This window comes from Emys orbicularis, chromosome 17 (assembly GCF_028017835.1).
Source record: "Emys orbicularis isolate rEmyOrb1 chromosome 17, rEmyOrb1.hap1, whole genome shotgun sequence".
In the NCBI taxonomy this organism is placed as follows: Eukaryota; Metazoa; Chordata; order Testudines; family Emydidae; genus Emys; species Emys orbicularis.
The window spans coordinates 6,430,002-6,444,309 of record NC_088699.1 but is presented as its reverse complement, the minus strand read 5'-3'; the positions used below and the strand labels follow the sequence as shown (position 1 = coordinate 6,444,309).

Sequence of the window (14,308 nt, the reverse complement as noted above, 5' to 3'; positions counted from 1 at the left end):
AACCACAAGAGAGGAGCTCCTGAGGCCTGGGATGGCGCAATAAACGCGGAGATAACAGTGTGAGCTCTACCTTACTCCTACTGAAATCACTGGGAGTTGTCATTGACTAAGCAGCAGCAGGCCCAGGCCCTTTACCGGTGTTTTATATGGATGGGTTTCAGTTTTTAAAACACACACTCACACTCACTCTCTCTCTTTTACTTACTTCTTTGACATGTTTGCTGCCCCCACATCTTCAGAGCCCCTTAAAGTTGGTATTAACCAAAGTGGTTTGAGTGTCAATGCTCCAGGGGCTGCTTCAAATCAGTAGGAAAGTTATTAAAAGCTCTTTCCCATGTAAGGCATCCTTCTTTGCATGACCTGCTGGATGTGTGCATGCACACACAAAGCTGCTCGCCGTGTATTGTATAAGGAGTTTTATTGTTCCTTGAGGAAACATTTAAGGTACTGGCACGAAAGTTACTGGCAGATGACTTTGGGGCAAACCCCTCTCTGCTCAGACTATGGGTAAAATTTTCAAAAAAACCCACCTCCAGTGGCAGGTCAAGTGATTCGCGCTTGCAATGTCTCAGAAACCAGTCCAAGTCCAAACATCTACACTACTAGTTTTAGCTCGGCAGCGTGAGCCCAAGTCAGTTGAGATGGGTTCTGAGGCCATGAGTGGTTTTGTGTGTGTGTGTGCCCTAAGTTACAATGGTGTAAACCCAGGGAAGGCAATAGAGTTATTCTGGGTTTAACAGCTCCAAGGCTGGCCCATTTTTTTTCATCAAAGCCTTGTTTTCACAAATATCTTTGGCAAATCCAGGTTATGCTAATTTTTAATTAAGTTAAAATTGTGGCTTTGCTGCCATTGAACTACAAGGGGGCAGAAGCATGCCTTTGTAAACTGAAAGGCCTCAATCTACTTGCTGGTGGTTATGGTTTTAGCAACCAGAGCAAAAAAAATGTGAAAACAACCAAACAGCTTGTGTAGCACTTCTAGTGCTCCTGCCTGAAAAAGCTGAACTCTATGGATTGTGGTATTTTTCTAAAAGTCCAAGTGATTACTGTGACTCACAGAGGTGCTGAGCCAAACAACTAACATCAGTGACAAGACTCCAGATATAAAGGTGCAATTGCTTGGGTGTATCACCTGGAGTTTCAACATCAAGTGTGAGTTTAGAAAGTAAGCCTGAGTGGGGTCACCAAGGAAAACGCCAGGTGCTGTAAGACGTAGATTAGGTGACTCCATAGCTATTGAAACACAGTTAGAACAATGGGAAGATAATGCTGGTGGAATTGCAATCACTTGAAGCCTTTCACTCAGCTGTCTGTCTTAAAGAGATGTTCTAGCACAACCACAGTCTGCTTGATGAAGAAATTACCAAGTGAAAGTTTAAGGCCTGTGTTACAGCAGTGTAGATGACCATAATGGTCCTGTCTGACCTTCATCTATGGATTTCTGTGTTCCTTTCCCCAGAGGTGGGCTTGGCCCAGCATTGTGCTATGGGAGATGCCCTTTTTCTTGAGAAGTAAAACTGAGGTCCTGATCATTTCTGAGCCTTAACGATTCCATAGCACTATTCGCAAGGGTAGGGGGAAAAGAGTGATCACCTTTGGTAACTCTAGTCTGTCTCCATAAAATCTTCCTGTAGCTCCTCTTCACTCATCAGGCAGGTAGTGGTGCTGTGCACGAGTTAGCTCGCAGGGTATGTTTCTGCCTATTTGCATTACAGGGTGGGTGAAGTGATTTCTGTGTACATATAGTTTATAAAAGAGACATAGTAAATGAAGTTATTACTAAGGTCTTAAGGGGATTTAATGGATCTGCTCTGCTTTTTCTACTTAGCTGAGTGTTAATGTGAAATTTCCCAGCTTCTGAAACCCTTCCCATATTCTCCACAAAAATCATTTGTTAAAAGAGACTGTAGTTTAGCGAATACCCTGCAACCTATGTGTGCGGTTTTAATTTCGTGTGTGTGTTTGCGGGGGGGGGAATGAGAGAAGAGGCTTGTTTGTGTGTGTTTTTTGAGGGGTGAAACGAATGAATATTTTTAAATGAAATTTTACACAAGGCCCTATAACTTCCCCTAGTGTGTGTGATTTATTTATTTATTGCAAAATTTTCATGAAGTTATAGAAATTGATCTCAGGTGGAGGGGTTTGGATCACTGTGGTGGACTGTGTCTCTGGAAAGGCTAGTGTATTTCTGAGTAATAGTGACTATAAAGCAGTAATAATTCTTTTCTAGCCCCTTCCCTTATGGCTGAGGACACTGTCTGGGGTAGGAGAAGATGGTTTAAAAGGGGTGGGTGACGGATATCCACCCAGGTCTCTGTTCTGAAGAACTTTACTTTAGGCCACAAAAGGTCCATTTTCACTAATGATAGCACTGAATAAAAACCGTCAGTCCTCCCTGTGCCCTTATCTCAAGCCCAAACCTCCTGCCTTCAACCCTGGAAAATAAAATTAAAAAGGCCTTTTGGGAAAGTTCAGCTCTAGACCCAAACGTTGCAGCTCCAGCCTCTCTGATTTTCAACTGATCCAGCCCCTTCCGCTGTAGCATCTTTAGGTGACTGAAGCTGTGCAGGAAGCAGACGCTGAATGCCACTGGATGAGGCCTTTTTACATGCGTCTTTTCAGATCTACAAACCTAGTCCCACAGCCCTACACGTGGTTCTGAGACACTATTGACTGACTCCTGTTTTGTTTCATTCTTTTAAAGATAACCCAGCTGAAAATTGAAAACAACCCATTTGCCAAGGGATTCAGGGGAAGCGATGACAGCGATTTGCGTGTGGCACGGCTACAAAGGTGTGGATAAAAAGAGCAATGAGATGGCAGCTGTTTAGAATACAGTATATAGTTCTAACCTCTGCCATCAGAGGGCATTGATGCAATGTGTATGTATGTATGAAATGCATTCAGTGGGGTTTTTGTTCCAATCCAATAATCTATGGTAACAGGGCTTTGGGAGAGCAAATGTAGGCTTATGAGCTAAATGAGGCAAGGGGCTCCAGCGTTCTAAGCCTTGCTCGGCCACCAATTTGCACAAGTCTCAACCACTCTGGCTCAAGCTGTGATAGTTATTATAATACTCACCTACCGCCACACAGTGGTTGTGAAACTTGGTTAATTTATTTTTTTTAGTAAAATGCCTTGAAATCCTTGGCTGCAAGGTGCTACAGGAATGCTAAAGTAGTAGTATTTTGTCCTGCAAGGGCTGCCCGCTATCTAACTAGTAAATAACTTTTCTCGCCTGCAGCAAAGAATATCCAGTGATTTCCAAAAGCATCATGAGGCAGAGGTTGGTTTCCACTCATGGCCAGCTTTCAACAAAAACAGATGTCAACCCACTCCATGGGAATCACCAGACCCTTCAGCATTATCAGTATGAGAATGGTGCTCATATGCCGTTTGCTGCTTCGGATACTCAAGATCTACCACTCAACACCTTCACAGCACAGAGAGATTCAGGGCTCTTTTATCACTGCCTGAAAAGAAGAGGTAACAGACCTTTATAGATCTTCCTCCACATACAAAACAAAACACCCTAGTAGATTCTTTGGCACCTTTTCCTGTCTCTCCAGGGCCAGGAGAGCTGTGCTGTGCAAAGCACCGGTGGAACTTCTGATTGGATAGTATTTTGAGCACAATCCGTCAAGGTGCTCTGCTGTTATGAATGCTCAGTGGTTTGCCCAAGTATTCAGGCCCTTGTAGGATCAGGCCCTGAGAACAATGCTAAGGGAAGTGATATTTTGGATGTCAACATTCATGATACAATAGTTTAAATGTAGGAAATTCAAGTTCTAAATTATCTGAGCTCAAAATATAGCCGACAAGCAAATTCATTTGTACTCTAAATCTGTGCATAAAGTTGCCATTTGTCTCTGCACTTTAAACGTGTTCAGTGAAGTGCACCAATTTTATAAGAAAGGAGAATCTAGAAACAACTATTATGACACACTAGGGGCTCAGCTACCACCTTTACTCACACTGAGTAGTACGTGTGAATAGTCTCATTGAAAGAAACAGTACTACTCACGGAATAAAATTCATGTCATCAGAAAGGTGACAGGACAGTGCCATAAGTGATTTATTATATATCACTTCTATAGTGCCACAGTGGTTAGTCTCATTTGCCACCCTAAAGAGCCTGATCCAAAGCTCAGTGCAAGTCTTTCCGCGGATTCCGGTGGGCTGGGGATTAGATCTAAGTCCTGATCCTGCAAACACTATTGAGAGTAGCGCTTATTACCCTATAGTCCCCCCCAAAGAAGACCGACTTAGGCCCAAAACTAGAGCAAACAAGCAAAGCAGAGCATCATGGCGTGTGTCTAAAGGAGTGAGATTATGTTGGTAAATTATGCATTCAATTACAAACAGTTACATATGTCTATGTATATTCTTAATCAGAAAGTTTATGCAACTGAGGCCTGATTCTGAAATGTGCTGAGCTCCTCCAACTGCCAGTGAGATTATGGGGAGTTGTACATGCTCAGCGCTTTTCAGAATCAAGCCTTTAGTAAGTTTAACGTCTGTCTACTTTTGATTACAGAAGCTAGCTGTAGACATTTTCTTTGCCTGCTGAGCCAGTTTTTAAATGTAACCAGCTTTTAAGTACACACTGCTCCCTTCAGACCAGTATCAGATGAGATCATGTCAGATTCTTTTGTTTTTAAATTAAATGGAAGGGCTTTGCCGAGAAAAATCCTTATACTACCATGTCTCATTTGCTGCTAATTAATCTCAGCCTTGGTGAAGACACAGGTAATAAGAACTGCAATGCAAAACTTTAATAATAGCAATCCGCTGGTAGAGTTGCTGCTTCTCCTACAGTAAATAGTTCCTAATGATAGAATGCCTGTAAACAACATACAAAGTCAACTGAAAGAGACAGCTTCTCTAGCACATAGCAGAAATCCTTACCAGAGCACTTTCCCTTGGCTTTATCTTGAAATATTTCTGCAGCCCTTGATGTGAATACCTGGTAAATGTATAGTAATTTTTGTGAGGACAGGAAGAAAGGTTGCGATAAGACATTTAAAAAGACTTCTTGAATTTGTCAAAAGCGTCGTGGTCCTCAGTTATCTGGATGAATGAAAAGTAATCTCTGGCTGTAAAAGTAGTAACCCAGATCACTTATTTAAGCTGATAAACGTAGCCGAAAAATGCTTTAAGGCTGATTGGATTAGACTAACATTAACAGTGTAATGCCTTTTTAATATTAAATATTGTTTTTCAAAATAAAGTAGCTTAACTGGATTAGCCTGAATAACAATGCAAGTAACCTAGTAAAATGACTGTAAGATTCACATGCTTTTAAGGCGAATCCATAAGCTTTTCGAGGGCTTGACAATGTAATGTTAAATGCTGTTACACTGGAAACCTTTCCCTAAATGCTTATTTCTTTGTTTACAGAAAGTGCTCGGCATTTAGACCTGCCCTGCAAACGCTCCTATCTGGAAGCCTCCTCGGCTGTAGGAGAAGATCATTATTTTCGTTCGCCACCTCCATATGACCAGCAAATGTTAAGTCCTTCCTATTGCAGTGAGGTGACACCTAGGGAAGCTTGTATGTACTCAGGTTCTGGGGCTGAAATCGCAGGTGTCTCAACAGTCGATGACTTGCCGCCTCCTCCCCCTCCCCCTTTGAGCTGCAATATGTGGACTTCTGTTGCACCTTACACCAGCTACAGCGTTCAGACAATGGAAACTGTGCCTTATCAGCCTTTCCCTGCTCATTTTACAACCACCACCATGATGCCAAGACTCCCCTCTATCACAAGTCAAAGCTCACAACCACCAGGTAATAGCCCCTTCAGTGTCTACAATCAACTGTCACAGTCTCAGGTTCGGGAGCGAGTTCCTCCTTCATCCTTCCCGAGGGAAAGAGTGCACCCATCTGTTTGCGAGAGGAAGCCCCCATCTCCGCACTTAAACACAGCAAACGAATTTCTGTACTCACAAAGCTTTTCACTCTCGAGGGAATCTTCATTACCGTACCATTCAGGAATGGGGACTGTGGAAAACTGGACTGATGGATGATTCTACTATCTAAGTAACAAAACAGCTAGTTTTACTGCTCCTGAACAATGTTACTTCAGTGTTAATTCCTGTGGGTAACTTGCACTTCAGTGAAACCTACACACATGTACATTTCCAAAGGGGGTGTGTGTGTATGAGGCATTTGTATCTTTACACATAGACAATTCTGTACAAAGTAACTCTTGGATCAATGGCCTGGATTCACCAATCTCTTCTAAATTAATTCAGTCCTACTAGCCCCTAAGGACCATCCGAATGACTAAAATGTGACGTGGCTGGTCCTTTTCCTTTGTTTAAAACAGCAGATTTTTGGGGAAATTATTACCCTTAGTTTATGTGGCTCATGGAGTCATAACAATTAAAGACAAAACCATCAATTGTAATCCAATGGCTGCAAGTCATAGCTCTTTTCATCTAGGACTGTTTCTATCCTCAGCAGTGGATAAGCATTATTAGGCCACTTATAGCTGGGGAAGCAGAATCTCAGTGAAGTGACTTGCCCTGAGGCTGCATACACAACAAGCCAATTAGAGAACGAGGAACAGAACCCATGTCATCGGATTCCTGGTTCTGTTTCTCCCAGACACTGCAGTATAGTGGCTTGAGATTTGTCCAGTCTAGTTTTAAATGGCTTTAGAAATGGGGTTGCCACCATTCCCCTTGGGGAACACTATTTCACAGTGTAATAGCCTCTACATAGGAGGGGAGGGATAGCTCAGTGGTTTGAGCATTGGCCTGCTAAACCCAGGGTTGTGAGTTCAATCCTTGAGGAGGCCATTTAGGGATCTGGGGCAAAAATCTGTCTGGGGATTGGTCCTGCTTTGAGCATGGGGTTGGACTAGATGACCTCCTGAGGTCCCTTCCAACCCTAATATTCTATTAAAAAAAATACTCATTTTATTTGCACTGAACTGAAGGGAGTTGTTTTCAGGACAGTGGAGAAAGTGAACCAATTCCCCCCCACACACACACACTTTTAATTAAAGTTATCAGATTTTGCAATGGACAAAGTATCGGTGGAGGTGTGAAAAGCTGTGACCAATATGTTTGTTGCTAATATTTTTACTGTGGAATTATTTCCAGGTGACAAATGGAAGGATACCTCCTTCAATGATCAAAGGCCTGCAAGAATTCATTCATCCAAACAAAAAACCCAGCCATTACGAGACATGGACACTTAGGGGGGAAATTCTGCATTCTTTATTAAACAAAACTCCCGCTGATTTCAACTGAATAGTTTTATTGGGAAGGAATTGCATCTTTCTCTATGTATATACACCACATTAGGTCTCCAGTCCTATGCAGGACCACCAGCTGTTACTGTAGAACAAATAGAAGGATACATAGAAATAATAGTGGGAGTTTGGTTCAATTAAGGAGTACGGAATTTGGCCGTTTGCCAAGCAATCAATGAATAGGTGGAGGGCTAAAGAAATAAAAAAAATTGAAGTCACTTCTGCTCTTTGCTGAATCCATTCCAATGAGGAGAGATTGATGAAGATGTTTAAGCTAGACAAGCCCGAGGGCACTGAAGTGAAGGTTATTTTTAGCCAGGACATTCATATATACCGCATTCAACAGACAGTATGTGTGGATTTTGTAATCAGATTTGGGAAATCACTACAATTTTTGCATGCTGAATAGCTATTTATATATATAAAAATATATATCACAAATGCAGGCCACCTGTCCAATTCAGCTTTGCTTTTTACAAATGAAATACTTAATAAAAATGAATGTTGAAAGGGTTTTTTTTTTTTTGTGAAAGACATCTATTTAAGATTTTTTTAATTACACACTTGCTGTAAAAACTAAGAATTGGTTAGACAAAAGACATATATACCACAGATGAAACCACATTAGATACAGGTGGTGTGGAATTTTTAAATGTTTTGTTACATAGCATGGACATTTTATTTTACATATCAGAACATAAAGCCATTTTATTACTATAAACTGTCTCTGGGTGCATTTCAATAATTAGTATAAAATGTGCTGTGGTGAGTCATTGGACATCTGATCTTTCCCGCTGTCCTAATATAAATCTTACTCTTTCCCAACCTGCATGCTTGACCTTTTTACCAGCTCACAGCCACTCAGTAATATTTCAATTGCCTAATTCAAGGTTTTTTGTTGTTTTTAAATGGAGACACTCAAGCTCTAGAAACAACGAGTTGATAGTGATAGACCATGCTGCAAAGCACTCATGTTGAGGAGAAGAATCCTTACCCTGCACGCAAAATAAAAGCACCAAAATGGTGCATCTTTACATGTTTAAATGGCATTTATAATTAAAAGCCACATCTCAAGACTTAAGGGGGAAAAAAGGTAACAGAGGTGTCTCTGGACATAGGCTGAAGTACACATTTTCATTTGTCATAGTGACAGTGAGGCAACACTAGAAGAGACTGGTGCTGCCACCCCTTCCTAAAATTTATGGGGCCATGAGCCTGAAGTCCCAGTGACCATCTATTCTGGATTCTTTTGCCTGTTTTACAAATTATATATATCTTAATATAGATAAATCTCTCTATAGATTAGATACATCATCTCCTTTTCTTTTGGTAGAAATAGTGCCCTTCCCTTGAACAGTTATCCTTTCCATTTTAAAACCAGTTACCTGCCTCCTGTTACATTCAATGCACTGTGACTTGTTGTAAAGGATTTGAACAAATAGCCCTATCAGTGTGCTACTGTGCTGGGGAATGGGGTACAAGATTAACCTAAGGTTGAAAAGTCCTACAATATTTGGAAGATGAACAGTGTGGAAATAAAGCTTTCAGCCTTCTTGTGTAGGGGCAACATTGAGAGGGGTTGGAAAAAAGCTGGATACGTACTAGAGTCTGTTGATCATTGAGACATTAATAACCTATGCATAACTCCCATTACTATCAATGGAAGTACATTTTTGTAAAGGTTGGGGTCCAAATGTGATGTTGAAGCAAGTTGGGCTGAGTTCCACTGCTTTGAATAGTGCTCATGCCAACTCTGAATTTGGCCCTCACTCTAAATATATTAGTATTACTTACTTAGTCTACAAATTGATACAAATGTCAGAAATTAAACAAGCTAAAATTAATTCATGCCAAAAAAACCACTAGTCTAGGATCACTGGCAGCTCGCATACTTGACAGAGGCCTAAAGCTGGAATAACTGGGGTGTTTTTGGCATATACACACACTCAATGTTTTTTTCCAGGCTTAAATGTGTCTCTACAGTTTGGAAGATTTGGGCCCCTCTGTCTTAATTTATGATGTCATTAAATAATTCTTTTTGCAGCTTGTATAGAAAAAATGTTTCTTTTGAAGATGAGAACTCCCCTGGTGGGATGGTTAGAGTGGAACATTCCATTAGGAGGAAAAGTCATCTCTTCATTAGCCAGTCGAGATTCCCTACTGGTCTTTGAACAGCAAGAGATGACAGTTTTAGAAAATAAGGGCCTGATCCAGGGAAGTGCTCAGTACCTCCTATAACATGCTGAATTTATTTGAATGCCAGGTGGGAAGAAAGTACTGAGACTTTGCTGGATGGAGCTCTAAGAGTGCTTGAAGATTTCAGGGAAATCGCAACATGGCCAACTTGCTGGTGAGGAAAGTAAGGATTTAAAATGGATCTCCTCTCCACAAGCTACATTGTCAATTTATTAAAAAAGGGGGAACATGGGGAACACTAAGACAAAGGGTCCCATTCAATAAAGAATGTATATTAATCTTAGCAAGACACTGTCATGCGAGAGTCAGGGGCCGTTGTGTCTCTTTTAGAAAGAATCAAGCTGTGGAGTCAGATAATCAAATGGAATCTAAATCACACCTTTCCGACTTCTTAAGGGATCAGCCTCTCATGCTTAGTGGTGGATTTTGCATCCTAGTTCTGCTTTTTGTTTTAAGATTGTAAGCAGATAGCCAGCTGTAAGAGGAGTACCAGGTAAGTGGAAAGGGATTGACGTCACTAAGAAGTGGGAACTATAAAGGGTCAGCATAATCTGGTTGCCATTTATCTTCAGCCTCAGGGATTGTATACCTGGAGAATTGCACTCGTTTAACTTGAAGTGTGATTTTTAAACTGTTTTATTTAGTTAAATTAATGCAAAAGCCTGACACCATTATTGTGATTTAAACCAGGCTTATTTTGGTTTAGTTTAAGTCAATTAGGAACCTGTTTAAGATAAACCAAAATAACCCACTCAAATCAAAACAAGTATCCACTAGAGCTGATTGTGACAGAAGTTGACAAAAATTATTTTTTTCCCCCTCAAAATCTATCTGCAAAAAGCAACAGGATTTTGCCCCCAAAACCCACAGCATTTTAAAAAATTGTTCAGCAATGAAAATATTTCAATTTTTAGCTAAAAATTGATTTGGCAAAAAACCAAACATTTCCCACCAAAATTTCTATTTTGAAAAAAAAAAGAAGTAGTATTTTTTGTCAAAACATTTTGAATGAAAACATTTGACCAGCTGTAGTGACCATATAGGACTATGCACTGTCTTAACTAAACTGGTTTAATTAAACCAGTCCAAGATTGTGTGTAGACAAAGCTGTAGACACCGCTCTTGTGAGCCTTTGATAAAACCCTTCACAGAGAACAACAGGCAAAGAACAACAAGTATTTTGGTGTATCTGATATTCCAAACAAAAATAAATCCTACTTACATTAATTGAGTCCATTGCCAGAAGGGACAACTGTGATCATCCGGTCTGTCTTCCAGTTCAAGACTGGCCATAGTTCCTTTTGAACTAGAGCATATCTTAAAGAAAAACAAAGTTTAAAAGTTGATTTAAAAGTTACCATTGACAGAGAATCTACCTTGTCCCTTGGTTAATTGTTCCAAGGTTTACTCACTTAAAAATGTACATATTATTTCCAGTCTGATGAATGTGTCTAACTTCAACTTGCAGCCAGAGAGTATCCCACCTTTAAGTGCTTGGCAGATATAAAAGGGCCCAGTCTTTCTTCCATTGAAGTCAATGAGAAAGCTCCCATAGACTTACTTCAGTATGGCATGAAAATAAAAATGAAGAGCCTGATCAACAAGTCCAAACCCATATCTTTCACGGAGGCACTAGCCCTGGGATGTGCAGTAGGACATTGACATGCAAGGCACAGGGTATAAGGCCTTTGATGAAGGGCAAAAATCACACATTGTTATGTATAATTACAAATAACTCATTTTCATTGCATCTGTCTTTTTGCTAATGGGGTTTACACACACAGCGAAACCCTGAACTTAAATCATTTTACTGCATATAAATAAAAATGCACAATACACAAAAAAGAGTAGCCTCAAGCATTGATAAAAAATATTACAACTCCTGGAGAACACCTAAAGCAACTTATTTCAGCCTGAAAATATAGAGCAGGTCTCCACAAGACATAAGGAATCAATCAGGAGACATCCTGGAAAGGTGATGAACTTGCACTGTGTATCTAAAGTAATGTGAACCAGTCAGCATGGAATGGTAAAGGTGACAGCTACTAAGCAACTGGATACAGAAGAAAATGGAAGTGGGGATTGGTAATCAATTCAAATTTAAACGGAAGACCAAAGTACCACAGTGACTGTCTTAGCTGATTAGACATCTTTGTCCAAGGCTTCCTCACAAGAGCCATGAAAGGTCAGGAAGTTAAAAATATCAGTGCCGCAGCCCTATAAACAGAGATTCTGTTTTATATGCATCACCATTCTTCCTTCCTGTCCTTTTAAAAAGCAACCAGTTTGAAGAGTAGTTTCCCCCTCCCCACCTGCCCAACCATTTATCATTATGAAAGAAAGTAGACCAGTAAGAAGCAGGAAAAATGTCCACTGAGATTTCTGTACAGTATCACTAAAGAGGACCAGATTTACATTTTACAGTTAAAACAAAGCACATGATCGTTACAAAAACGTTTGGATGAGTTGTAGTTTTTCTACATTTCTCCCTCTGTAATGTGAAGGGGGGGGGAGAAATTAACTATTTCCATAGACATTTCCTAAGCATTTTAAGAGTCCGAAGCAGTCAGTGAAAGCAGGGTACGCAATGGTATGTGTTTAAAAAAAAAAAAGGGAGAGGGCAAACCCTAGTTATCCTGTATCTGTACATATTATGCCAGAGTGTCTGTAAGGAAGTGGAACCAATGTGTTTCCACTTCTCAGGAAAGGGGACAGAATTCCCAACTCCTGCACAGAGGATCCACACACCATGGATCTGTGCTCTGGAGTATTTAGGGGAGAGGCAGGTGAGGATAACTGGTCATTCTCCCCAGCTGTGGAGTGGAGACACAGGAGTCATAGACTCACCAGACTCACCAGCCAGACACCCAGGAAAGAATTATCTGTAGTAACTCAGACCCTACCCCATCTAACATCCCATCACAGGCCATTGGGCATATTTACCGCTAATAGTCCAAGATCAATTGTCAAAATTAGGCTATCCCATCATACCATCCCCTCCATAAACTTATCAAGCTTAGTCTTGAAGCCAGATATGTCTTTTGCCCCCACTGCTCCCCTTGGAAGGCTGTTCCAGAACTTCACTCCTCTGATGGTTAGAAACTTTCGTCTAATTTCAAGTTTAAACTTCCTGATGGCCAGTTTATATCCATTTGTTCTTGTGTTCACATTGGTACTGAGCTTAAATAATTCCTCTCCCTCCCTGATATTTATCCCTCTGATATATTTATAGAGAGCAATCGTATCTCCCCTCAGCCTCCTTTTGGTTAGGCTAAACAAGCCAAGCTCTTTGAGTCTCCTTTCATAAAACAGGTTTTCCATTCCTCGGATCATCCTAGTAGCCCTTCTCTGTACCTGTTCCAGTTTGAATTCATCCTTCTCAAACATGGGAGACCAGAACTGCACACAGTATTCCAGATGAGGTGTCACCAGTGTCTTTTATAACAGTACTAACACCTCCTTATCTCTACTGGAAATACCTCGCCTGATGCATCCCAAGACCGCATTAGCTTTTTTCACGGCCATATCACATTGGCGGCTCAGTCATCCTGTGATCAACCAATACTCCGAGGTCCTTCTCCTCCTCTGTTACTTCCAACTGATGAGTCCCCATCTTATAACAAAAATTCTTGTTATTAATCCCTAAATGCATGACCTTGCACTTTTCACTATTAAATTTCATCCTGTTACTATTACTCCAGTTTACAAGGTCATCCAGATCTTCCTGTAAGATATCCCGGTCCTTTTCTGTATTGGCAATACCTCCCAGCTTTGTGTCATCCGCAAACTTTATTAGCACACTCCCACTTTTGTGCCAAGGTCAGTAATAAAAAGATTAAATAAGATTGGTCCCAAAACCAGTCCCTGAGGGACTCCACTAGTAACCTTCCTCCAGCCTGACAGTTCACCTTTCAGTATGACTCATTGTAGTCTCCCCTTTAACCAGTTCCTTATCCACCTTTCATTTTTCATATTGATCCCCATCTTTTCCAATTTAACTAATAATTCCCCATGTGGAACCGTATCAAACGCCTTACTGAAATCAAGGTAAATTAGATCCACTGCGTTTCCTTTGTCTAAAAAAATCTGTTACCTTCTTAGGTAAGAAGGAGATCAGGTTGGTTTGGCATGATCTACCTTTTGTAAAACCATGTTGTATTTTGTCCCAATTACCATTGACCTCAACGTCCTTAACTACTTTCTCCTTCAAAATTTTTTCTAAGACCTTGCATACTACAGATGTCAAACTAACAGAGGCTGCTCTAGTGTGGCCCTGGAGTGGCTCTGCAATCTGGGCAACAGAGGGAGATTTTCTCCCCACTCTTTGCTCCAGGGGGGCTATCCTAAGCATGGCCAGTTGTATAGGTTGTGGAGTGGGGCTAGGATTTGACTTAAATCTGTTTAGAAAAAACAGAGATGTTTGGCACACCCAACAAATGGTAAAGAACATTTAATGATCAGGGAATAGTGTACTGTCTCCTTAAGTGGGAAAAATCTGAATCTTCTGAAGCTCCACATAGTAGAGAGGAAGCTGGAAGTTTGTGAAATAAAGAATCTAGAGATGGCTGCCAGCATGAGTGCTATGCAGTACATGGATAGCCTGGAGTCCAAAGATTCCATGTGGGATGAGCGCCCACTTAAGAGTGTAGTTATCCTACATATCGTATCCCATCCCTCTGTGGTCCTGTGTAGACTAGAATTTAAAGGTGTGATTCTGGCCCATGTTAACCAATACATCTGGTCCAGCATCGACAAGACACACTGACTTTTTAACATGTCCTAAACTGACTGAGTTAAAGCCTATGGGGAGCGATCTTTAAATCATAGTTTAGACCAGGCCTGTAAGGAAAC

General features: G+C 40.8%; 1 protein-coding gene across 1 annotated transcript in view; it reads left to right on the top strand.

The window, feature by feature from the left end:
• Positions 1-6,026, top strand: part of TBX4 (T-box transcription factor 4) — a 57,405-nt gene extending 51,379 nt beyond the window's left edge. Inside the window, exons 7-9 of the mRNA XM_065418381.1 lie at positions 2,705-2,793; positions 3,245-3,486; positions 5,401-6,026. Of these exons, the coding sequence (XP_065274453.1) occupies positions 2,705-2,793; positions 3,245-3,486; positions 5,401-6,026 (957 nt within the window). The remainder of the gene's footprint in view (positions 1-2,704; positions 2,794-3,244; positions 3,487-5,400) is intronic.
• Positions 6,027-14,308: the final 8,282 nt, after the last annotated feature.